The sequence below is a fragment of the Zonotrichia albicollis genome, chromosome 6 (assembly GCF_047830755.1).
Source record: "Zonotrichia albicollis isolate bZonAlb1 chromosome 6, bZonAlb1.hap1, whole genome shotgun sequence".
NCBI classification, from domain to species: Eukaryota; Metazoa; Chordata; class Aves; order Passeriformes; family Passerellidae; genus Zonotrichia; species Zonotrichia albicollis.
In genome coordinates this window covers 64,023,665-64,047,675 of record NC_133824.1, presented here as the reverse complement: position 1 = coordinate 64,047,675, position 24,011 = coordinate 64,023,665, and the positions used below count along the sequence as shown (strand labels likewise).

General features: G+C 57.0%; 2 protein-coding genes across 6 annotated transcripts in view; one reads left to right on the top strand and one right to left on the bottom strand.

Moving 5' to 3' along the window:
• Window positions 1-1,403: 1,403 nt before the first annotated feature.
• On the bottom strand, window positions 1,404-11,940 carry LOC113460340 (uncharacterized). Of its 2 annotated transcripts, XM_074544171.1 has the most exons (3): window positions 7,125-11,940; window positions 6,910-7,032; window positions 1,404-6,878 (listed from the first exon to the last, which is right to left on the bottom strand). In XM_074544171.1, the coding sequence occupies exon 1, from the start codon at window positions 11,801-11,803 to the stop codon at window positions 10,382-10,384; it is 1,422 nt and encodes a 473-aa protein (XP_074400272.1). In that variant the 5' UTR covers window positions 11,804-11,940; the 3' UTR covers window positions 1,404-6,878; window positions 6,910-7,032; window positions 7,125-10,381. The 2 variants fall into 2 exon arrangements, with proteins under 2 accessions (XP_074400272.1, XP_074400271.1); XM_074544170.1 differs by having other exon boundaries at window positions 1,404-7,032.
• LRFN5 (leucine rich repeat and fibronectin type III domain containing 5) overlaps window positions 11,269-24,011 on the top strand; it is a 39,684-nt gene continuing 26,941 nt past the window's right edge. For 2 of the 4 annotated variants that reach the window (XM_074544169.1, XM_074544166.1), the window contains exon 1: window positions 11,269-11,410. The gene's annotated coding sequence lies outside the window, so the exon portion shown is untranslated. Of the gene's footprint in view, window positions 11,423-11,626; window positions 11,768-24,011 lie in introns of those variants that run through there. The other 2 variants (XM_074544168.1, XM_074544167.1) reach the window with 2 other exon arrangements.

The window sequence follows — 24,011 nt, the reverse complement described above, 5'->3', positions numbered from 1 at the left end:
CCAAATAAGAATTGAGAGACTAAAATGATGTCTGGACGTGAGGAGCCAAGTGCTGAGCCTGCAGAGATGCTGAACACCTTCGGAGCCCCTCTCGCCCTGAGCAGAGAGTCGTCCGGACGCCGGGACCAGACAGGACCGAGCCAGGCAAAGGAACATCTGACGGGGACAACGCGCCCTAACGCTCCCACGAGGACTGGATCCCCCGGCTCTGCCCCTGGTGGACAGAGCTGTGCATATCCTCCTCCTCTGAGTCGCCCTGGGAGACGCGACGGGGACTGCAGCCCTGCCGAGCCGCCCAATCCTGAGCTGATCACTTTTAATAAAGGCATTATAAAGGAGAAGAAGTCTCCTGGCCCTGTTTATTTCAACAGGTATTTATAGGGGTACTCATCAGCTTTCTCAGCAGTTTCTATTCCAATTTTTACTCATCAGCGGATTCTGTTCCCAATTATTACATCACAATTCTATACACTATTGTCATTTAGTTTTTCCCAGGATGTATCTCAAAGGAGTATCCCCAGATGGTGATGGTCCAGCTTCCGAAAGAAGAAGGACAAATCCCATCTGGTAGGGTCCAGCTCCCCAGATGTGTGTCCACCTTTTAATTGCAGAGACTATAAATCTCATAACAGCGATGTCTAGCTTGCCTTTGGTCAAAACCATGAATCCTTGAGGTGATGTTCGTCTTCCTTTCTCAAACTGTTTTTTCTGCTTCAATAAGGCATGAGATAAGCATATTTCCTTTATATTTATTCCAAAGCTATAGTTTCAAGGATACAATATTCTAAAATTATACTTCAGAAGGTTATTATTGCAGAACTCTTTAAGGATTAACTACAAACAAAGAGCAACATCCTAAACACTTTAATTCCAATGCTCCTAAATCAACCAGGGTTAATTGCAAACAACAGATAGGTCTAAAGGCCTTCTTCCATGCTTTACTTTCCTCAGTTATTATTGGAATTCACAACTGTCCCATGGTTGGTCTCCACACATATGGCAATCACAAATACACACATTGCCTGTATGTACCTGACACGAAACACAGCTTTGCATTTCACAGTGCTAATGGATGTATTCCCAAACTCATCACTGAACAGGGCAACAAGCAACTCTTAGGGAAGAAATTGCCATCTGCTGTGTGAAACAATGAGGGGAGAAAGCAAACAGGAGAGAAGTACAACCTCAGGACTGGGTTTCTTCTCTTTGTTAGTGCTAGGTTTTGGGAGAGTGGAATTGGAAAAAAATCCCTTAATTTAAACTTCATTCAATGTCAACCTCCTCAGCATCAAAGAACAGTAACAATCATGGTGGGTTGTTTAAACAAGCCACAAATTGCCCACAAACCTGCTCCGAGGGGCTAATAGGGAATCTGGGGTTCTGAGCCATCGCTTGAGGAAAATAAAAAGCCAGGCTGTAATGGCATTTGGAGTGCCATTTTCTTCAGAAATGCTGCCTTATTTGCTTCCACAAGATTCCCTTGGACATGTTTCCATCCTCATCATCTCAGCCATGGGAGTGAAGGGAGATTTCCCCACTCCTGAGAAGGCGTCAGTCGCTGAGTTTGACTGAGAATGAAATGCTGCCCCTGTTCAGATGCAAAGTCAGCAACCACAGGCCAGGGCACAGACTGGGTTTTGTAATGCAAACGAGATCCTCCCGAGCCCTCCACATGGAAGCCCTCCAGTCTTGTCACACAAGTCTTAAATTCATTATTAACAATGCAGCACTGCTAATTGTACAATTGTAATGTAGCATTTGGTAATTGCTCACTCTACAAACACTGTAAAGGCCTTAGAGAATGCATCTAATTATGGGCTTGACAGAAAGCAGGCTGGAAATCAGTCCAGGGCTGCAGCAGTGAGGGCTCAGCTTCCCCATCCACAGAGCACTGGCAAGGGGAGTTACCAGGAGCTGAGAAACACATGAAAAGCAGGAAAGCATTCCTCTTTAGGGGCTGGACTTTAAAATAAAAAGGAAAAGAGCACCTGTGTGTGGAAGCTGCAGTGGGAAGCTGAAGACCAGAAGTGAAACAAGCGTTTTTGTCGAGGACAGCAGAGACTGGAGCAGCTCACCTAAGGGGCCAGGCGAGTTTCGCCTGCTGAAGCTGATTTCCTTCAGCCAAGCCTGGGTTCATTTCCAAGACAATTTCAAACAGCAGCAAACCCCAGACCCAGGGGCTCCAGGTGTGTGCCCTGTGGCAGGCCAGACTGGCAGGAGGCACCTGCCTCTGCTCCTGAAGGGATGGAGCCCCAGGAGCCAGGATCCTGTCCTTGGGAGGGGACAATGGCACAGGAGCCAGGATCCTGTCCCTGACAGGGGACAATGGCACAGGAGCTGCAGAGAACTCCTTGTGGCCACAGCAGTGAGAGGGTAATCAGCAGTGAGAGGGTAATTAGCAGTGAGAGGGTAATTAGCGGTGCCAGCTCCTGACCCCGGCATTCTGATCTCCCTGACTCCTCTAAAGGAAGTTGATAGTCAAGTCCTGTGCCTTCAATTGCTAATTACGGTGCAGCCATGGCATCCTGAGATTTCAAGCACAGTGAGGAAGTGCTGTGTGACTGGGGATCATCAGGCCACTGTCTGAGGGATGTCCGTGCAGCATATTCCTGACAAGATGCTTCGTGCCGAACAGGTGACTTTCAGTGATGTTTAATCGGCACATAATATTATCAAAATAAAGCAGGCTGGCAGACTGAGACACAACAGACAGCCCAAGTCCTGCTCTTGCACCTCTCAAAAATCAGAATCAAAGGGATCCCTGGAGCCTTTTGAGTGTTCCTGTGAGTCCTGATAAATGTTTGGCAAACACAGCCCATAGCCAGCAGCCTAGTGTGTGCTGGGAGAGCATCACTGGGGCAGAGTGAGAGGGGACAGTGGCAGGAGGTGGCCAGGAGAGCTGAGGGTCTGCAGAGCAGCCACTGCATCCCATCCCTGTAGCAGCATCCCCACATATCCCTGTCAGGAGCTCAGCTGGGTCTGCTGGCTCTTGGGAGCAGAGCACACTGAGCTGGGGGTACAAAGGCCAGCTTACCCCACAGCCCGTGCAGTGGGTCCCACAGCAGCAGGATGCTGAGCTTTCCCTCCTCATCCTCCTTTAGTGCTGTGGGGGATGCCCACAGCATGCTGTTGGAGGGGAGGAATGAACACTCACCGCTGGGCTGGGGTCTCCTCTGCTCAGAGCTGTGGGATTCAGTCCTGGCTCATGCATGATGGAATCTCATTGTCTTGAGAGGTGAATGGGTGAATTCATGTCAATCCCTTGGGCAGAGAGGATCGACCCCTTGATGCTGTGCTTGGTTGTTGTATCTCCTGATGAGTTCATTAAAAAAGCCTAATTACAGAGCAGTTTGTCCTGTGAGAGACCCAAAGGAGGTGGCTGTGACTGTGTTCACAGGGGTCTCAGGATGAGGGAAGAGACGAGGATCTGACTCCATGTTTCAGAAGGCTGATTTATTGTTTTATGATTTATATTACATTAAAACTATACTAAAAGAATAGAAGAAAGGATTCCATCAGAAGGCTGGGTAAGAATAGAATAGCAAAGAATGATCACAAAGGTTTGTGGCTCAGCTCTCTGTCCGAGCCAGCTGACTGTGATTGGCCATTAATTGCAAACAACCACAAGAGACCAATCACAGATGCACCTGTTGCATTCCACAGCAGCAGATAACCATTGTTTGCATTTTGTTCCTGAGGCCTTTCAGCTTCTCAGGAGGAAAATCCTAAGGAAAGGATTTTCCATACAAGATATCTGTGACAGGTGGCAGCAGACCCTCCTTTGGCTCCTCTGCCAGCTGTGAGGAGGGGTAGCTGTGCCAGGCAGCCAGAGCAGGGGTGCCCTCAGGAGCAGGGGCTGTCTGTGCCACCGAGCCCATTGGGACACTCAGGGTTTCCACCTGCTCAGAGAGGTGTGCCAGCAACACTGAGCCTGCAAAAACAAAAGAAGGGTGGGCAGCAGGAGCAATGAAGTGATTGTTAGCATCTCTGTGTCTCTAGAAAGGGTTAAATCCAAGCCTGGCTCAGGACCTTGAGCCTGGTTTGTGTTCTGAACATGCACAAGACCCTGGTAGTGAATGGCCAGGCCAGAGAGAAGAGCAGATCCTGGGCTGCAAACACCCTGTCGTGGTGCAGCTGAGGAATTCAGCACTTGGAAATTGCACTGTCTCTGCCTTATTAGATTATCTTGCTGCTCTTTCTTCCTCCTCTGTAGGGTTCTTTATTCAGAATTTGCTCAAATATTTTCCTTGAGAAGATTTAATATTTCAAAGTGCAAATATCCAAACCCTGTATCATTCTGTAATTTCATACTCTGTAGTTCTTTCATATGCATATCAATCATTTGCCATCCTTTTGAAGGATGCAGCTTGAGCATTGGTAGTGAAAGAAAACCCATTCAGTGTTGATTTTAATTGAACAAGCTTGGAAGCAGTGGGGATCCATGCCAGACGCCAGTTCTCTCTTTTTTGAAGAGTTATTACCAGAATTCTTTTGCTTCTGTGTCTCTATTTTTTTTTCCAATTAGCAGCTTCTCAAAAATATTAGTTATCTTATTATTTCCGTGGTTCTGCTTGTTTGGGATGCTTATGCATAATAATCACTGAATTCACTTTCTCCTCCCGTTGCAGTGGAATATTGTATTCCTTGTCTCTGCTGGAGCAACACTCCAGCCTGCATTCTAGAGCGATTTTTGAAGTGAAGATGAACTCATTTTTGGTGCAAGCTTCTCATTGTGGTTATGGCAGTGGTGAGCTCCTGTGTACTCTAAACTGCAACTGTAGAGACTGTAAACATTATAAATTGAAAACTACAAAGGCTGTAAATAAAAGTTTATTCTTTCTTCTGTGTACAAATGAGGTGTAGTGTAGCTCTTCGTTCTTCCACCACGGTGAGTTGAACATTATCCCTCAGCTAATGCTGCCTGGATAGAAGAGAGGAGATGGAATATCCAGAAGAGTAATATTTTGAATTACTGGAGACACTTTTCTGTGCAAAATTTGGTTTAAGGAAAATACTTAAATCAGCAGCTGGTAGAACAACAAATTCCTGTCTGTTCTGCAAAGGAGCTCTGCACATGTCTCAGAGAGTGCTGGGGGAATTGGGGCAGGCTGCTGATGGAGACTTTGCTGTTTTCTACTGAGAAGTCATCTGAACAAGAAAGGAATAAATTGTGTAAGAAATAAATGTGGACAAGGAAGAACTTTAAGAGATCGAGACCCAAAACTCCAATGTAAAGAGAGTGCAGGTGTAAAGGGAGCATGTTATTAAATCTCCAGAATGAAGGGGGAGACAGGCAATGCAGCACATCTTTGTCTTCAGGCAGGCCAGGAGAGCGGCACTGAGCCCTGCTGGCACAGGACTGGGTACCTGTGCTGCCTGTCAGGTGGTGCCCATCCCATCTGCATGGCACCAGCATTTCTGGCTGCTGAAACCACGCAACCACAGCATCATCTAGATTGGAAAAACCCTCTGAGAGCATCGAGTCCAGCCACCCTCCCAGCGCCTCCAGCTGTCCAGCGACTGGAAGCTGCCCTCAGGGATGGGCAATCATTGTCCTTCCATCCAGCAGGCTCAATGTCACCTTCAGAAGCCAACGTGGAGCTGTTTTCCCCTGACCCAGCTCATCAGAGCCCAGCCCTGCTCACAGCCCTGGCTCTTTCCCTGGCTTTGCCTTCCATGTCCAGCTGCACTGGGCCCCTCAAATCCGCAAGAACTCAAACCCACCAGTGTGTCTGTTTATAGAGGAGGAATGAGGGGCTGCCCATGGTGCCAGCAGCCCTCTCCTCATGTCAGCTCTGCCCCAGCTCCATCTCACTCCTCAGCACTGCCTGCGAGCCACAGAGGGCCCCTGGCAGCCCCCAGTGCTCTGACCCTGCCTGCCTTGGGAACACCAAGCCCCAGTGCCTGCAGGTGACAGCCACACCTTTCAGAAGGAAATGGCCTTTTGAAGGTAACAGGTTTCTTTGGGTCAGGCTATTTTTCTAAATTATCACTGGCCTTAGTCTCTATTTTTATTCACAGTCCTGCAATATATCTGTTTCTTCCCATAATATTTCCTCCACCCGTTTCCAAATTAAACAATCCATGCTCTGGGCGAGCCCGTGTCCCTGCCAGGCCACCATGGGGGTGAGAAAACCCAAGGTGTGGGGCACAGAGCTGGCTGAAGAGAGCCCTGAGCTGGCGGGCAGAGCCTGCCCATGGGGTGTGGGCTGAGGCAGACAGGCTCCTTGCCAGCACAGCTGGCTTTGCCCAGTTGTGCCTCTGGACCTTCCCAGACAAAGCTGTGCCTGTGCAGTGCAGAATTGAGGCAGGGGTGTCATCCCTGCAGGACACTCAGTGCTCATCTGTGATCATCCACCACAGCTAAAGCACTTTTTAAATAAACCAGGTACCAACAGCTAAAAACCTTCAAATAATCATGCAAGAAATTAAAAAAAAAATCAGTACATTATTTTATTTCTCAAAGAACAAGTCTGTTAAAGGATTAAGTAATCAGACACTACAATTACTTTGCTCATGACTTTAAATCTGTTTTTTGATTAAAAATGCAAAAAGGGTGCACTCCAGCTATTATTATCTAAGTTTGGTTCCACCAGACGAAGCGAGTCTGTTTGAGGCTAAGCCTGTCACCAGCCCGTGGTGGTTCTAGGTGTGAGGTCTCATTCACAGGCAGTGTGGGGCTGGCACACCAAGGCCAGGGCACCACCACATGCTGGGGCTTCACCACCCACCAAGGCACCCCGGGGACAATTCCACACCTTAAATAAAACCAGAAGCAGTGCTGAGGGTCTGTGTGCCCTGGGCAGGTTCAGCACTGCCTGCCCTGAGTCTGCCCGGCTGTGAGGCTGAGAGCTGGGGCACCAGGACAGCGTTCTGTCCTCTGGCCTGGCACCAGGACAGCGTTCTCACCTCTGGCCGGGCACCAGGACAGCGTTCTGTCCTCTGCCCTGGCACCAGGACCGCATTCTCACCCTGGCCGGGCACCAGGACAGCGTTCTCACCTCTGGCCTGGCACCAGGACAGCGTTCTCACCTCTGGCCGGGCACCAGGACAGCGTTCTGTCCTCTGCCCTGGCACCAGGACAGCATTCTCACCCTGGCCGGGCACCAGGACAGCATTCTCACCTCTGGCCTGGCAGCAGGGAGGCAGGGGGCTCCCGAGGAGCAGGATTGTTCCCTGCCGTTTTTGTACAATGCAACAGCTCCCCCATCTTACAGACTCAAGAACTCAAAGTGGAAAAGCATCCCCAGGAAAGGAGGGCTGGGCTCACTCTGCAGCTTCCCCCGTTCTCTGGGAGGACAGGCTGGCAGCGCACGGTACCTGAGCCGTGCTCATCTCCAAGGCACTGCAGGGAAGAGAAATGCACTTCACACAGTGTGACATTTGACATTTCGGTGATTAGGGCAGCGAATTTCCTCCTCGTGAGGATGAGCAGGCACTGCCGGCCGCAGACACTTTTGATGAGGTACCACGGTCTCTCTCAAGCAGCACCATGCACTGCCTCTTGCCGTGCTTCTCTCCGGGCTGTCGGCAGCTGCGGATCCCGGCGCTGCTGCCCTGCAGTGCTGCTGCTCTCCTTTAGGGTGTACACGCGGCACACGGTACCGGCTCCGAGCTGGGGAAGGGCCGGGAGAGCCGAAATCAGAGCGGAGTGATGGAGAGCTGAGATCAGAGTCGAGATCAGAGTGGAGTGATGGAGAGCTGGGCTCAGAGCCGAGATCAGTGCACAGGGATGGAGAGCTGAGATCAGTGTGGAGTGATGGAGAACCGAGATCAGAGCCGAGATCAGAGTGGAGTGACGGAGCCGGGCTCAGAGCTGTGCTCAGAGCCGAGATCAGAGCCAGGCTCAGTGCACAGGAATGGAGAGCTGGGCTCAGAGCTGGGCTCAGTGCACAGTGATGGAGCCGGGCTCAGAGCCAGGCTCAGTGCTCAGGGATAACAGTGACATTATCCCCGAGCAGCTCCTGGCACAGCTCCTGGCACAGCTGCCACCATTGCGGCCATGGGCACCCTGCCCCTCCGGTGCCCCAGGTCCAGCAGCAGCTCCCAGGGACACTGCTGGCCCCGGCACAGCTCAGAGCGCTGCTCGGGGCTGTGGCCTGGGGCTGGGGAGGAACTCTGAAGGGATAAGGGACAGCAGCCCCCTGCGGCACCGGGGTGCTCAGACACCCTGTCACCAGCAGCTGCAGCACGGTGGCTCTGTGCCAAGGCCCCAGATCCCTCCTTCTGGAGGTGACTGAGGGTTAGAAAGTGCATAAAAGAGCTATTTGTGTTATTTAAACAAAGCACTTTCCTCCAGGTCTCATTATTTCAGCCAAGAAAAGGAAGTTATGAAATCATTTTAAAATTATACCTGTGAGGGGAAAAAGATTTCAGGTTAAAGAGTTACCAGCTCTGCCAGTAAAAAAGCATTTTAACACTAGTTGGAGAGAGCAAGACAAAACCCCCAGCTTGTTCAGAAGGGTAATAGGGGAGGCGACTGAGCCCAGCAGGGTGAGGGTGCCCAAGGCAGGGTGAACCCTGGCCAGAGCTCACCTGAGTAATCCTGAGCATCCCCAGTGCCAGGACCACGCAGGACAGTGCTGTCCATGAGGTACACTGCCAGGCACTGGGAATAACAATGCCAGGGCACAGAGCTGGCCCTCCCCAGGGCACTGAGGTTTGTCCAGCACAGCCTGTCCCCTTGTCCCTGGGCATTGCAGGGAGCATTCAGGCACAGACACCCCACAGAGTCACTGAGGCAGCCAGGAACACCCCAGGAACACCCCAGGAGAGAGCCCAGGAGAGGGGAACAAGAGGGAGGAGAACAGTTTTGGGTGAGACCCTGGCACAGCAGCCACACACTGTCCCCCAGTCTGGGTCCAGGATCAGACAAGGGGGTCTCCATCCCAGCCAGGAGCGAGTGAACCTCCCCACACACCCACAGCTCCCACCCTCCTGGGTGCCCCAGGGAGGGACAGTTCTCCCCCTGGGTACAGTAACTAGCTGCTGGTGTCAGTCTCATGTCCAGGAGGAATTTCAGGCTGACAGAAGATGCAGCAGCCCTTGCTCGAGCACCTGAGGCCAGAGAGCACAGGACATTGCTTTGGCTGCAAGGATGTGCAGCTCCTGGGCTGGTACCAGTTCAGAGTGCTCTGAACCAGCCCTCACAGTGTGTTTGTGCTGGATGGTGCAAACCAGTGCACCCCCAGTGCACACCAGGCTCTGGGCACATGCTTCCACTGAGTTTCCACCGAGCTTCTCCATGTTCCTATGGCCAGGGGAGCTGTACCCCGATGTTTGCCTCCCCTGCCAACAGCAGCCACACTGCTGGCATCGCTGGCATGCCAGCCCCCCTTCTTCTGGGGCACCAGAGAACTGACAGAGCAGCAAATGCTTGAACCTGAAGCCCAAGACGCTGGTGGATGCCAGCCAAGACCACGGATGTTTTACCAGGGAGCTTCTTATTGTCTCTCTTCTCTCTCCACAGGGGAGCACACTGTGAACGCCAAATCAGGGCTGAGCGCGACAGTGCCTCCAGCTCCAAAGGAGACTGGTGCTGGGAGTGAGCGCGGGGCAGGACCGCCCCAGCAAAGCCGGCTGACATGAGTTCATTGAGGGAGAGAAGATTTAGACTCATTTCCTCCTGCCAGCCCTTCTCCCCTGCATCAGCTCGAACGAGCTCTGTGGAACAGCAGCTGGCACTTGGAGATAAACACTAACAGAGGCTCAGCCTGGCAGCCCAGCCCTGGACAGAGGCTGCCAGGAGGACAGAGGATGATGCAGCTCTGTGTTCCTTGCGAGACCAGGGTCACGGGTTGCTGTGGAGACCACTTCCAAGTTCTCAGGTCACACGGACAGCCCTGAGCCCAGGAATACCGATGCGCTCCCTCTTCTCACCCTTACCCAGCCAGACACTATATCCCAAAAAACTTTGGCATGGTATCAGCAGAGAGGCATAAGGACTGCCACGGCTCCTTCCCGTTCCTGGAACGGGGCTCCCACCACGTGCATCTCCAGCCAGATGTGTCCCGGCAGCGTTGCTCCCGCTGCCTCCGAGCTGCCGAGCAGTCCGTGGGTTTTCTCCCGCACCCTCGGCGGCGGTGGCGGCTGCAGAGTCCCGGGGCAGCCCCGGAGGAGCCGGCAATGCCTCCCGTGCCAGGGGAAGGGTGTCGGGGCAGACGGGGCCATTGCCCGGTGGTGGCAGGGCAGCGCCTGCACATCCCTCCAGGTGCGGGGTCACTGCCCGCTGACGAGGTTCGTTAATTAGCTCTTCTTCCAGGCTCTGCAGGCAGCGCTCCTCTTCTTCGGGTCCTGCAACATCCCCGGCGTTTTCCCACAAAAGAACACTAGAAAAGGGTGCCAGTGTTCCATAGCACGAAATGCACTCTCCTCCTCCCTATTAGAGATCCAGGAGACAGGTAACGATGCCGCAATCCCCCAAAACGCTCCAGTTTACTGCCCTCACAGATGACCCAGCGTTTCCTTCTGCTGCTAGGACCATCCCTCCTAGAAGTGCGGTGTTGCAGTCCGTGCCCGCGGACCGGCGGGGCACGGGCAGGATGCAGGCAGCTGCGTGCCCCGAGGGTGGAGCGGAGCGGAGCTGCGGCCGCGCTCCCACCCCGCGGGACGGTTCCGCCGGTGCATCCACCGGACAGATCGCCAGCTCAAAGTCCGCGCACCGCCCGCGGCCGCGCCGCCCCCGCCCGCTCCGGACCCGGGGCAGGGCTGTGGCCCCGGGAGGGCTGTGGGGTGCCCCGGGGACCGCGGCCGCTCTCGGCGCCCGTCGCCGCAGCCCGGCCCCGGCGTGGCGGGGCAGGCGGAGGCGTGTCCGTCTCCGCGCCGGTGCCCGCGCCTGGTCCCGCCCGGCGGCGCGCAGCCCCGAGCCCGGCCCGGCGGGGGGCGGCCCGGCCGCACGTCTGCGCGGCGGCGGCGGCGGTCGGGCGGGCGGCTGCGGCTCAGCCGTGCGTGCGGCGGGGCGGGGAGGGCCCGGCTGCTCCAGCCCGCCCCGGCGCGGCGCGGCGCGGGGGAGGCGGCGGCTGCTCCATGCGGCAGCGAGCGGCGCGGCTGCCCGCGGCCGGGGCCGGGCGGAGGCCGGCGGCGCGGAGGATGGGCGCAGCTGCCGCCGCCGCGGAGGGCCGAGCCGCGGGCGCCGCGCTCCCCGCTCTGCCCCGCCGCAGCGCCCGCCGCCGCGGCTGCTCCGCCTGAGCGCGCCCGGCGCGGAGCGGCGCGGAGCCGCATGGCCCTGCCGCCGGCCGCCCCGCGCTAGCGGCACCCGCACCCGGGAGGCGCCGGCCCGGCGGCGGGGCTGCCCGCGCCTCGGCCACGTCCGTCTGTCCATCCGTCCGTCCGTCCAGCGCAGCGCCCGGCGCGCAGGATCCCGCAGCGGGGTGCGGAGCGGCAGCGCTTGGCGAGGATTAACCTGGCGCAGGTACGCGACAAGGTCAGCGCCGGCGGGAGCAGAGCGGGGCGGGCTGCCCGGTGCGGGGCGATGCGGGCGGGCCGATGCGGGCGGGTTGTCCCGCGCCTCCCGCCCCCGCCGCGCGTGTGTGCATGTGCCGCCGCCCGCCCCGGCCGCCGCGCGGGGCCGTTCCCGGGCCGCCGTGCCCGTCCCGGCCGCGGGCAGCTCCGCCGCGGAGCCGCGGTAGGATGCGGGGGGTGAGCGCCGGCTCGGGGCGGAGCGGCGGGCAGCCCGCCTGCCGCCAGCGCCCGCAGCCCGCCGGGGCCCGGCCGCGGCCGCACCCGCAGGGGACGCGCTCCGGCCGCCGCCCGTCCCCGGAGGCACCAGGTAACGCGAGGGGAGTCGCGCCCGGCACATCTGCATTGCACCGCGGTACCGGCCCAGGGGATGGGGCGGGGGGGAGGTGAGGGGCGGCCCGGCCGGTGCCGAACGTCCCGGTCAGGACGACCCCAGGGCGCGGCGGGGGCGCCGGGACGACGCCCTTCCCGGGAGGGCGGCGGCCGCGGGGAGCGCGGAGCGGCGGGGCGGGTGCCCGCGGACGGGCCGGGCCGGGCCGGGCCTGGCCGCGCTGCCGCCGCTGCCCGCGGGACGGCGCCGGCGGCCGCCCGCGCTGAGCTGGGCTGGGCTGGGCTGGGGATGCTGCGGGGCCGGAGATGCTGCCAGGCTGCGATGCTGCGGGGCCGCTCGTGCCGCGGCCGCCGCCCCCTCCGCGCCGCGCTGCCGCTGCCGCCGCCGCCCGGTTACCGGCACGGCTGGCGCTGCGGCGCTGCCCGAGCGGGCGGAGGCGCCGCTGTTCGCGGAGCCATCCCGGGGCGCTCTCGCGGGGCGCAGGGCTCTGCCGGAGGGCGCAGGAACCCCGCGACTCCCCCGCCCCGATCCTCCCGCCCCGTCCCACGGCCCCTGGCCGCCGCACGCACCCCGCTCTCCCCGCGGCTCTGTCCCCAGGGCCGCCGCGGTCCCCTGCGTCCCGGGATGCGGTGCGCCCCCCTCTCCTCCGTGCCCTCCGCCCCCTCCGTGGCGAACGGCGCCGTGTGCGGGAGAAGGAATGTAGGACAGAATGGCCCTTCCCCGCCGGAAGGTTCCCGCTGGGGAGATGGCAGAGCAGCGGCGGAGAAGCCGGCGGAGCCTCGCAGCCATGTTGGTGTCGGAGCATCAGCCCCGGCGGCTCCGGGAGCCCGGCTGCCGTGCGGGAACCGGCATGTCTGGGCCAGGTGCACCGGGGAAGCCTCTTCCCGGGCTGGTCCTTCCCAGCATGGGCCGGGGAACACCGACTCTGTGGCTCCTCTGCATCCTGGGACAGCAGCTCTTCCTTTCCTCCCTTCCAGTCTGTTGCATCTCCGGGGCACTCGTTATGTTGTGTGTGTGGAACAGAGGCATGTGTTGGCTCCAGCTGTGGTCATGAACTCGGCCTCAGCAGTCCTGCAGACCAGGGGTGGGACAGCAGGTGCCCCCAGCCAAGCCCAGCCCCGTGCGGCCTTTGGCTGAGTGCTGTGGAGCCGGACAGGCTGGGTGTCCCTGCCCTTGGCCATCGCGCTGTCGTGCTGGTGGTGATGCTCTCCACCCACGCTTCCATTTCGCATGTTCCTGTGTGACACGTGGTGCCAGCTCACTCCTTCTGAGCATCCTCGAGCGAGCCTGCGTGCTCAGGGCTGCTCGGGCCGGCACAGCCGGGCTGGCGAGGCCAGGTGGATCCATGCTGGAATTGAAGCCTGCTTGGCTCCAGCTGTGCCTCTGCAGATGGAAGGTCTGGGCTGGACTGGCAGCAGCGATCCTGGCCGTGGCTGTGTCCAGGAGCATGGGACAGTGCTGCCCAGATGGACTGTGTGTGCTGGCTCTGGTCTGTCCAGCTGTGCAGGGCTGCATCCCAGCTGCCTGGGGCTGGGTGCTCGGGGCTGTGTGTGCTGACAAGGGCTCCAAGGGCACCCTGGTCCTGTGTACAGCTGGCCCGTGGGCTCTGGGGTATTCCAGAGTCAGTCCTGGCAGGTAGAGGTGTGCCAGGCCTGGCAATTCTCTGGGAGTCAGGTTTGGTTTTGCACAAGCAGCCGTAGCAGAGACTGAGTGTTCTCAGTGCCCAACACCTTCCCAATCCACACTGCTAAATATATACTGTACTCAAGGGATTATGCATTTGTTTAAATGCATAATAAATGTGTTTAAATGCGTAAGGCTGGATCATAATGCACACCAGAGCTTGCCAGTTTGGCCTCCAGTTACAAGCCTCTCTAAGATACATCTCCTGGCATATTACCTCATCTTTCTGCTTTCAGAAAGAGCAGTTCTTGGTTTTATCATGGCAGGGCAGTCAGTGGAAGCAAATCCTGGATATGTCAGGTACTGAGTGCAAGTTAAAGCTGAGCTAGTTCTGTTCAGCAGACACTTCCAGGTGCAGGAGGGGGCTTGAGATTGATCTTTTCCACCAAAGAAATGCAGATATGGAAGTGGGCTCCAGATTGTCCTATCCCAGTGAGAGCCGGTGGGCTGAGTGCTCGTGTCATCCTTACAGCCACGAGAAGCTGCACTCACTGCAGCTCTGCTCGGGATGGTGCCCCAGGGGCTTGGTTTGAATGTTTCATGCAGGTCTGTTGTCTGGAGAGGTTCCTGTTGGCCACTGAAGGTGTGAGTGGGGCCAGGGGGAGGAGGCTGAGAGGTGCCTCCCAGCCCAGGACCGGGGCTGGCTGGGGATGTGGGAAACCCAAGAAGAGATGTGGCTGAGCAGCATGGCAAGGAAAAACAGATCTTCCTCAATTTTCTGAGAAAGACTGGAGGGATGCGAAGGCGGGTGCATTGGAAGGATGGCCTTGGCACACTGGGTGCCTGCCTTGGGTAGGTGGAGCAGCATGCCCAGGTGCCTGGAGGGCCTGTCCCTCCTCTGGGGCACGTGGGGTAGTTCAGAGCCTGGAGAGCTAATGGCTTTGCACTGCTGATCGATCTGCCTGTGCTTTCAGATGTGGTGAGGCTGGGTTTTATGGAGCAATCTTTGCATATTCCCTGCACAAGCAGCTGGGCCGAGCGCCGCTCTAATGGCCTCGCTATTAGCGGGCTCAGAACCCGAGCCAGGCTGAAAGGGCTGTGTAAGTGCTGCTCAAGCGTTTTGGGCCAGGCGTATTCCATGCATTAGGGAAGATTTGTACTCTTTGGACCAGACATCACTGAGTGTTGTCTATTTATACGCATCTAAATATATCCTCTGCAGTCTTCAGACTTTTCTAGCTAGTAGTAAAATTACTTTTCAATATCATGCTATTAAACCGTGCTTGCTGACACTATCTGATGAAGTTTGTGCTGGGAGAGGCTTATGTGTCTGTGTTTGTTTTAAATAAAAACTATTCTTGAGGTAGTTACCTAAAATGCTTGGAAACAAAAGCTTATTGTCTGTGTGGCTGGGTAGCAGGGAGAAATGTGGTCAAACAGGAACAGTGCTTGGAAACATGCTCAAGCCTGGGAAACCAAATCCAAACCTTACCCAAAGTATAAGGTTTTTTTTGCTGAAGAGTGAACCATTCTTTCTAGAAAGTTTGTATCAAATAATCATGCACTTTGCAGCAAAATAGAAACATTTGCTTCAAATTAGTCAGATATACCTTCTGGTAGTCTGGAGTTTGAGATGTCGTTCTGAAAACAGAATGACGAATCTTGAAGTAGGGTAGGTGATGGAATTCCTCTGCAGTGCCCAGATCCAGGCTGGGAGGGTGTTCCCTGCTGCAGGGCTGGGTCTGTGTGCTGGGTGCAGATCTCTGGAGCTGCTGTGGCTCTCGGTGGGCTCCTGAGGAGGGGTGCAGACCTCGGCTGTGTCCCCCATAGCCCATGGGCTGGCTGGCTGGGTGCTGGGGACAGACATGGCTGGCTGATGCCTGCAGCCCAGCATGGAACAGTGATGGCCATCCTTTTGTTTTCTGTGGCAGCTCTTGCTGTCGGTTCTCTGAGAGCTAAGAGGCTGCAGAGGAAGGGAAGGGGGTTGGTATTCACAGGGGAGTGGGTGAGGTGAGGAGAGGAGAAGGCAGGGCTCTTGGAGAGGGCCCTGGCCCTGAGCCCCTGGAGCCAAAGACAGGTGCTGGTCCCTGGGCCACCCCAGGTCCCTTGGCTGGGGCTCTGGGCTCCACGAGCCAGAGTCTGTGCTGTGGTGACACGCTGTGGTGCCAGGAGCTGTGTCCTGCCCTGTGGGCATAGGTTGGTGTGAGGATGACTGAGGTGTCCGAGCGCTCCCTGCCCATGTGCCCCATCCCACGTGGCTCGCTGGCCACCGGGGCACAGGCTGGGCACACCATGCCCTGAGCTGGGCAGCATGTCTCCATGGGATAAATGGCTGTACAAGTCCTGTTTGTTTCGAGCAGGCTGGATGATGCAGAAGGTGGTTTGTCAAAAGGCTAACTGAGGCAGTGATGGCAGCCTTGGTGGGTGCCTCTAATTGTGTGGCACGTGACCTCAGAGTATTTGAGCCAGTTCCCGATGCTGCAGAGCTCGTCCAATGCTGTGGTTTTGAGTTTGCTCTTGTAGATGAAGCTTCTCCCCAGGAACTGTCTCATGGCAAAACATTTCCATGAAAACATATGATTAGGTAGCTTTGCTTTAAAGTGGAATATCTTTTTTCCCTTGAAGTTTTTATTTAGGCTTTTCTGTCAAGATCGTGTTGGAATTCTTTTGGATTGCAGACAGATAAAACTCTTCAGTTTTTGTGGCCTCAGCATTGTTTCATTGCCAGAGAGCTGATATTCCCTGCGTATTTATTCCCAATTATTTATGCTTCCTGGTCTCTGTAGTTGGCCATGGGGGATGGAGAAGCAGGAGCCCACCACAGTGAGCTGTGACAGCTGAGTCCTGCAGCAGGACTCACCAGCTGTGGGACAGCAGTGTACAAGGAAAGCACAAACAAAGAGGAAAAGGCAAGGTGGAGAAAGCCACACTGAGAGGAATGCCCAGGATGTGTTCATTGTCCCCTGGTGCTGCTGCTCCTGGGATTGCCTTAGCAGTGCTGGGCAGTCATGCAGAGACGTTCTGCTGCTCATGGCTGAGGTGCTAGTTCTCTGTGCTTAAGCCAGGCTTAAGAGTTTGCCTGCCATGTGAAATGCCCAGCACAGGGAGGCAGGTGCCATTAACACAGGCAGGTGCTGTGGGTACAGGCAGGAATCACTGGCACAGGCAGGTGCTGTTGGGCACAGGCGGTCAGGTATCACTGGCACAGCAGGCAGGTGCCACTCGCACAGCAGGCAGGTGCCATGGACACAGGCAGGCAGGTGACACTGGCAGGTGCCGCCGGCAGCGCTGCTGGGCCGCGGGAGCTGTGCTGTCGTTGCCGTGTTCTGCACCGCGCTGTGCCAGCCCTGATGTAAGGCTCCCTGAGAGGGCCCGTGGGAGCGGGTGTGAGTAAGGCGAGCGGGATGTGTCGCCCTGTGAGCCGTGAGTCAGTGCTGCTGCTGCCGGTACGGGCTGTTTCAGTGACAGGAGCCTGTGCTGCTGGCGGTGCTGCATGAGCCGCTGCTGCTGCTGGTACTGCTGGTGATGCTGCTGCTGGTGGTGCTGCTGCTGGTGCTGCCAGAGCTGGGCACTGCTGTGGGCAGGCTGGGCAGGCTGGGTGTCACTGTGCCGTGGGCAGGCTGGGTGTCACTGGGCTGTGGGCAGGCTGGGTGTCACTGTGCTGTGGGCAGGCTGGGTGTCACTGTGCCGTGGGCAGGCTGGGTGTCACTGTGCTGTGGGCAGCTTTGGTGTCACTGTGCCATGGGCAGGCTGGGTGTCACTGGGCCGTGGGCAGCTTTGGTGTCACTGTGCCGTGGGCAGGCTGGGTGTCACTGGGCCGTGGGCAGCTTTGGTGTCACTGGGCTGTGGGCAGCTTTGGTGTCACTGTGCCATGGGCAGGCTGGGTGTCACTGTGCTGTGGGCAGGCTGGGCATGCTGATTGTCACTGTGCCGTCGGCAGCCTGGGTGTCACTGTGCCATGGGCAGCTTTGGTGTCACTGTGCCGTGGGCAGGCTGGGTGTCACTGGGCCGTGGGCAGCTTTGGTGTCACTGTGCTGTGGGCAGGCTGGGTGTCACTGTGCTGTGGGCAGCTTTGGTGTCACTGTGCCGTGGGCAGGCTGGGTGTCACTGTGCTGTGGGCAGCTTTGGTGTCACTGTGCTGTGGGCAGCTTTGCTGTGCTCGTGGCTCCTCCTGACGTCAGCCTCGTGTCTCATCTCTGCCAGTGCCCAGCTGCAGTGACGCTGCTCTTGGGGACCAGGCTCCAAACTGCAGTTCCCTAGAAGTGACTGCTGCCTTCCTGTGTCTGAGCCTCAGCTTTGGCTGCCTCTGGGGACAGTCTGCTGTGTCACAGGGGGGCAGGGGCAGGGAGGCCTCTGCACACCAATAGTACCCTGGGCAGAAGAGCACCGTGGCCCTGAATGCAACGCCTGAGCCTGGGCAAGCTGACTAGACAGCTGAGCATCTTTCAGCTGTGGTGTAAAGAACCAGGATAAGAGCACAGGCCCCAGTCTAGGCTGCAGTGCTGCTGTGGTATAAAGAACCAGGATAAGAGCACAGCCCCCAGTGTAGGCTGCAGTGCTGCTGTGGTATAAAGAACCAGGATAACAGCACAGCCCCCAGTGTAGGCTCCAGTGCTGTCCTAGCAGGTCCTGTGCAGGGGTCCTTGACCTGGCTGTGATGGGTTAAAGATGTGCTGCAAGTGCCTCCAGGTGACCACCTGTCCTCATAGTGTGGGTGTGGTAACGTTCAGGCCCCATATGCTGTGCTGAGGACCAGGGGTGGGGATGAACATGGGGACAATCAGCCACCCTGGTGACATGTGGCCTCAGAGGCTCAGCCAGCACAGCGCCTGCATGGGGACTCCTTTGTGGGCTAGTTGTCGCTTGCTGCCCTGGCGTGTTGGGCCACTGAAAACAGATGTGTCCTTGTCCCCAAGTACATGGCAAGGATTGCATTTAGTGACTGGGGGATGCAGCCTCCCTTCTAATACTCCATGTTCTTGCACAGAGCCCCCTGCTCATCTGCAGCTGGGTCCTGCAGGTGTCCCAATGCACCCCCTCTCTGCATTCCCCTTTTGGTGATCTGTGAGGATCCCTCCATCTGGTGTCCTGATGTGGCTGAAATGAGAGTTGCCTCCCAAGGGCTGGCATTCCTGTTGTGTTCATTATTGCCCTGAGCTCGCCACACCTAGCATGTGTTATTTAAGAAGCATTCTGCAAACATACAGCTTCTGTGGATGGAAGCAATGCCCTGTCCTTGCCTGCCCTAGAAGGGAAACATGATAAATGCCATGGAAAAAGGCACGGTAGGTCAGGGTGGGTAGTGGCAGCTGCTGTTACTGCCAGATGAGGACTGTGTTGATTTCCAAGGGAACAGATGAGGACAGTGGTGTTTAAATGAGCATTGTGCTGGTATCCAGGTGGGTGCCAGCTGAGCTGCCCAGGTGTGTGCCCTGGGATTGTGGCACTGTGTGCCCCAGCAGCTCTGTTCAGCCCTGCCACGCTCCACCAGCTCTGCCAGGGCCTCCCGTGGTGTCCCCAACAGGCACAAAGGGCTCACTGAGTGAGCTTCATTTCTTCTAAGGAGCATTAAAGAAGCCAATCAATGTACAGAGCCTGTGACTGCACTTAAATTCCATCTGGAAAGTTATAACAATAAATAAAGAACAGTAACGAGGAGTGAAATTGTCTGGCCAGAAGGATGCGAGACTTGGAATGCTGGGGAGAGGCTGGACTTGCTCCTTGCCATCTGGAATTTGGGTTTAGGTGTTAATAAGGTATCCAAATGGTTCCCCAATGGTCAGTAATGCATCCCTGGTTTGTACTGGGGATGTGAGGAGACGTGAAGGCTAAAGGAGGAGAGTGAAGGACAGCAGTATTACAGATCAGAGGGATCATTCCTTCTCCAGGGGCACCACACAGTGTTCCTGTGATGCCAAGCACAGAAAATCTAACCCAGGAATCTGGGGAGCAGCACACACATCTGGCAATCTGGGTGTCCCTGTGGGGACAGGATAGAGCATGCGGGTCCCAGCTGCGCTGCGTGCCCCATGCTCGGTGCCCTTCATGCTGCTGGTGTGGCCAACAGTGCTGTGTCTCTGTGCCCTCCCCTGTGGCAATCCAGCATGTGTCTGTGCCCTGTTCCATCCTTGTGTTCCATCCTTGCCCTCAGCATGGCCAGCAGTGCCAGCTGGAGCAGCAGGGATGGTGGTTTGGGTGCTGGAGTGGATTTTGCACAGCAGAGGCTTGGTCCTGAGCTGGGCTGTGTGTGTGTGGGGCATCATGAAGCAGATACCTGCCTCCACCAGAGTGTGGTTTCCCTCTGCCAAGGCTTTTGAAGTGTGCTGACTTTCACAGATATATGGTTTTGCAGAAGCAAGTTGTGTGAGGCAGTGGAAGGGGATTTCTAGGGTGGGAGGATGGATGAGGAGCTGCCACATCCCCTCCTTGTGTGTCAGGGCGCTCAGGTGGGACCGTGTGGGCAAGGCCCGGTGAATGGATGGGGGCTGGAGGCACTGGGGGGGCTGCAGTGCTCCCCTGCCCACGATGCTGTGCCTGGAAGGGGCACTGGTGTGGTCACCCTGCCCTGCACACCAGGATGGGCAGCAGGGCTGGGGGCTGGAAGGACAGGATCTGACTGCCAGCTGCTGCTGCTGGTGATGGTGGTGGTGCTGCTGGTGGTGGTGCTGGTGGCAGCTTCACAGCCTCAGGAGCAGTGCTGGGGCTGCTGCCTGTGGAGAGAGCAGAGTGCTGGCTCAGCTCCCTGCCCAGCTCAGCCCACAGCCGACTGCTGGCATATGACACTCGTTATCTCTGCAGCTCAGAAACGCAGTGCTCAGGGCATCCTGATGGATTTGTGACACTTCCCATGGGACTCTGTGCTCATAAACCAATTAAAGGATTACATCCTTGTAATGTGGAGAGTGTTCTTTGTTTATTAAGTAATGCAGGTATAATTCAATTAGTGACAGGCTGACCTGCTGATGTCAGATGTGGGTGCCAGGCAGGTTGGCCTCAAGCTCTGCCCCCCCAGATGGGAGCAGCAGGAGCTCAGGGGAGCAGCTGCCCCTCCTATAGCTCCCTGTACCCAGCATGGAACCATGGGAGTTTGTTATGGCTTTTGCTGACCTGTTTCCTTTACAGAGTCACAGAATCCCAGAACTGTTTGGGTTGGAAGGGACCTTATGACTCATTCCACCCCCTGCCATGGCAGGGACACCTTCCACTGGCCCAGGCCGCTCCAAGGCCACTCCAGCCTAGTCTGGGGCACTGCCAGGGATCCAGGGGCAGCCACAGCTGCTCTGAGCACCTGTGCCAGGGCCTGCCCACCCTCAGAGGGAGGAAGTTCTTCCATAGAAATGAAACAGTTTATTATTATGAATGGTTTCAGGCTGGGCTGAGTATATAGTGTTTGTCGTGGCTCAGAAAGACCTGTGTCACCAAACAGTCCGTGTCCCTGTGCCTCCCTCTGGGTGGCTGTGGGTAGCTGCAGTGCCCTCCCTGGCCCCAGCTCAGGCTCTGCCATGTGCTGCTCCCTGTTCCTGCAGCAGCCTGGGCTGCATGAGTGCCTCGGGGTGCAGGGGTGAAGTGTCTGCTCCTCTGCTGAGGTGCTCAGTGCTGAGGGTCCTGTCCCCAGGGAGATCCCTCTGCTCTGGGCCTTGGGAGATCCTCAGTGCAGAGGGTCCTGTCCCAAGGGAGATCCCTGTGCCCTGGGCCCTGTGAGGCCCTCAGTGCAGAGAATCCTGTCCCCATGGAGATCCCTCTGCTTTGGGCCTTGTGAGGTCCCTGGTGCAGAGTCCTGTCCCCAGGGAGATCCTGTGCTCTGGGCCTTTGGTGAGGTCCTGTCCCCTCACGGAGATCCCTGTGCTCCTCTGGTCAGGGCCTGTCCCCAGGGAGATCCTGTGCTCTGTTCCTCTGGCACAGCCCAGGGCAGGCCGAGGGCTCCAGGTGTTTTTCCCCCTGGAAAGGAGAGGTCAGGGCTGCTGGGTGGCTCCTGGTGCCTTGGCACTGGCTGGGCACCTGTCTGCCAGGAGAGATGGGCAGGAACAGAAGTGTAACACACCCTGTACAGCAGTGCAGGAGTGACTCTGGGGTAGAACAGGACTGATTCTGCAGATTTGGAGAATAAATTACAGTTCACATCTCAGTAAGGGGTGGTTTGCCCCTAGGTGAGAGACAGTGGAACTCGGACAGCACACCACCAGTGTGGCTGGGAACAACTGGGTGCAAGAGGTGTTCCAGACAGCCAGACCTTTCCAGAAAGATCAGTATGTTTCAGTGTCCTGAATAATAAATGCTGCTCAGAAGCCTGCTCTGGTTTTCCATGCAATCATATGACAGAATTGCACTTAGTTTGCTGCACATATCAAGCAAAACTTTAAGTGTTGAATGCAGATATAATGTGGCAAAGGAGGATCTGCACATGTGTGAGCTAATAGAGGCACAAAAGCAGCTCGTGTAGCCTGGCACTGCTGGAGGAAAATAAGCACCTGACAGCAGAATTATCTCTGAGGACCACAGACTGACTTGTAAACTGTGGAATAAATTGCTCTTATTTTGTAGCATTTATGTGCTCAGCTGCACTTCACAGGGTTTTGCCTGTCTGGCAATTCCTGTTTGTCAGGTGGAAGCCCTGGGCTGCTGGGGGCTGGCCGCTAGTGAGCTCTGAGCTGGGCAGAGGGCACAGCCTGGCAGTGAACGCCTTCCCTGGCAGAAGGTGCCAGGTGGAGGGGCCAGGAGGGTGACCTTGGCAGAGGGGCTGAGGGTGTGCAGAGGGGGAGCTGTCCTGGCCCCCTCTCCCCTGCAGGGCAGTGGCAGCCCCAGCCTTGGGCAGAGGGTTCCTGCCCTCGTGGGCACTGGCACTGAGGGTTCCTGCCCTTGTGGGCAGTGGCACTGAGGGGTCCTGCCCTCCTGGGCAGTGGCACGGAGGGTTCCTGCCCTCCTGGGCAGTGGCACTGAGGTGGCACAGGCTGCCTGAAGCACGGTGCTGCTCCAGGCGCTGCCCCTGCCTGTCTGTGACACTGTGGGACCTCTCAGGTGCTGCTTCCATCACTGCAGCTCCAGCAGCTCCTTCCAGTCCTTCCGAAATGACAAGATGTGAATTGCTGCTCTTGGGGACGGCAGTGGCAGCTCAGGATTCCTGTGCCCAGTGCCAGGCTGGCAGCTCTCTGTGCCCACTGCAGGCTCACAGCTCTGTGTGCCCAGTGCCAGGCTGGCAGCTCTGTGTGCCCAGTGCCGGCTGGCAGCTCTGTGTGCCCAGTGCCAGGCTGGCAGCTCTCTGTGCCCATTGCCGGCTGGCAGCTCTCTGTGCCCAGTGCCGGCTGGCAGCTCTGTGTGCCCAGTGCCAGGCTGGCAGCTCCCTGTGCCCAGTGCCAGGCTGGCAGCTCTGTGTGCCCAGTGCCAGGCTGGCAGCTCCCTGTGCTCATTCCCAGGCTGGCAGCTCCCTGTGCCCAGTGCCAGGCTGGCAGCTCTCCGTGCCCAGTGCCAGGCTGGCAGCTCCCTGTGCCCAGTGCCAGGCTGGCAGCTCTGTGTGCCCAGTGCCAGGCTGGCAGCTCCATGTGCCCAGTGCCAGGCTGGCAGCTCTCTGTGCCCAGTGCCAGGCTGGCAGCTCCCTGTGCCCAGTGCCAGGCAATGCAGTGGTGCTGGGCTGCCTGCATGACCCGTGCAGTGGTGCTGGGGCTGTGGGCAGGAGAAGGAAGGCTGTAGTGCTGGGTGGGCACAGTGCTGGGGACAATGCGCTCCTGTGTCCCTGTCCTGCCCATGCTGGGCATGGAATGAGTCCTGCAGGAAGCTCTGTTTTTCGGACTGATGCCAGGAAGATTGTTTGCCTTTTCTTTTCTATACCTTTTCTGTGACTTTTACATACCCTCAGTATTCTTAGAATGCATGCTTGTAAGTCCTTAAATCTGATAACTTGGCATAGTCCTGGTATTCTGTTAGGCTAGGAGACCAAACATTCTATAGGTCTCCTAGTAAACCTAACACTGTCTTGGGAAACCAAGTTCCCCTCCAGAACACATCCTGTGAATTGGAGATCTGGCCCATCCAGGGGAGTTCCCCAAGATTCCCTTGGGAAACCACAGTTCCCCTCCAGAACACATCCTGTGAATTGGAGATCTGGCCCATCCAGGGGAGAATTCCACAGATGGGAGAATGTCAGGCCATTCATCCAGGCCTCCCACTGGGGCATCCTTGCTAGATATGCTCATTTGTGAGGTCTGTAAATGGCATGTGTGACCCATGGTGTGTGTGCATTGTGATGTGTTCCACCTTGGTGCAGTGGTGCACCAGTAAGGGTCCTCATTAAAATACTGAGGTGAAAACCCCTTATCCCTTAGCTGTATGTGCTCTCAAATGTGTAAAACCAGGGAGAGGCATCAGGGCCTCATGGCTGTTGTCAGTGCCCGTGTCACACAGGGGGTTTGTCGCACTCTGTCAGTGTCCCCAGGGTTATCACACGGCACAGGGCTGGTGCCTGGAGCCTCTGCTCTGCCTGTGGGCTGGGCTGCTGTCTGTCACCCTAGGTTATGGGGACACCAGCCTTCCAAACAGCATCACTTGGCTCTGCAAAACCTCTGTCTCAGTGTAACTCCAGCTGTGCCCTGGTGGTGTGTGTGTGTGT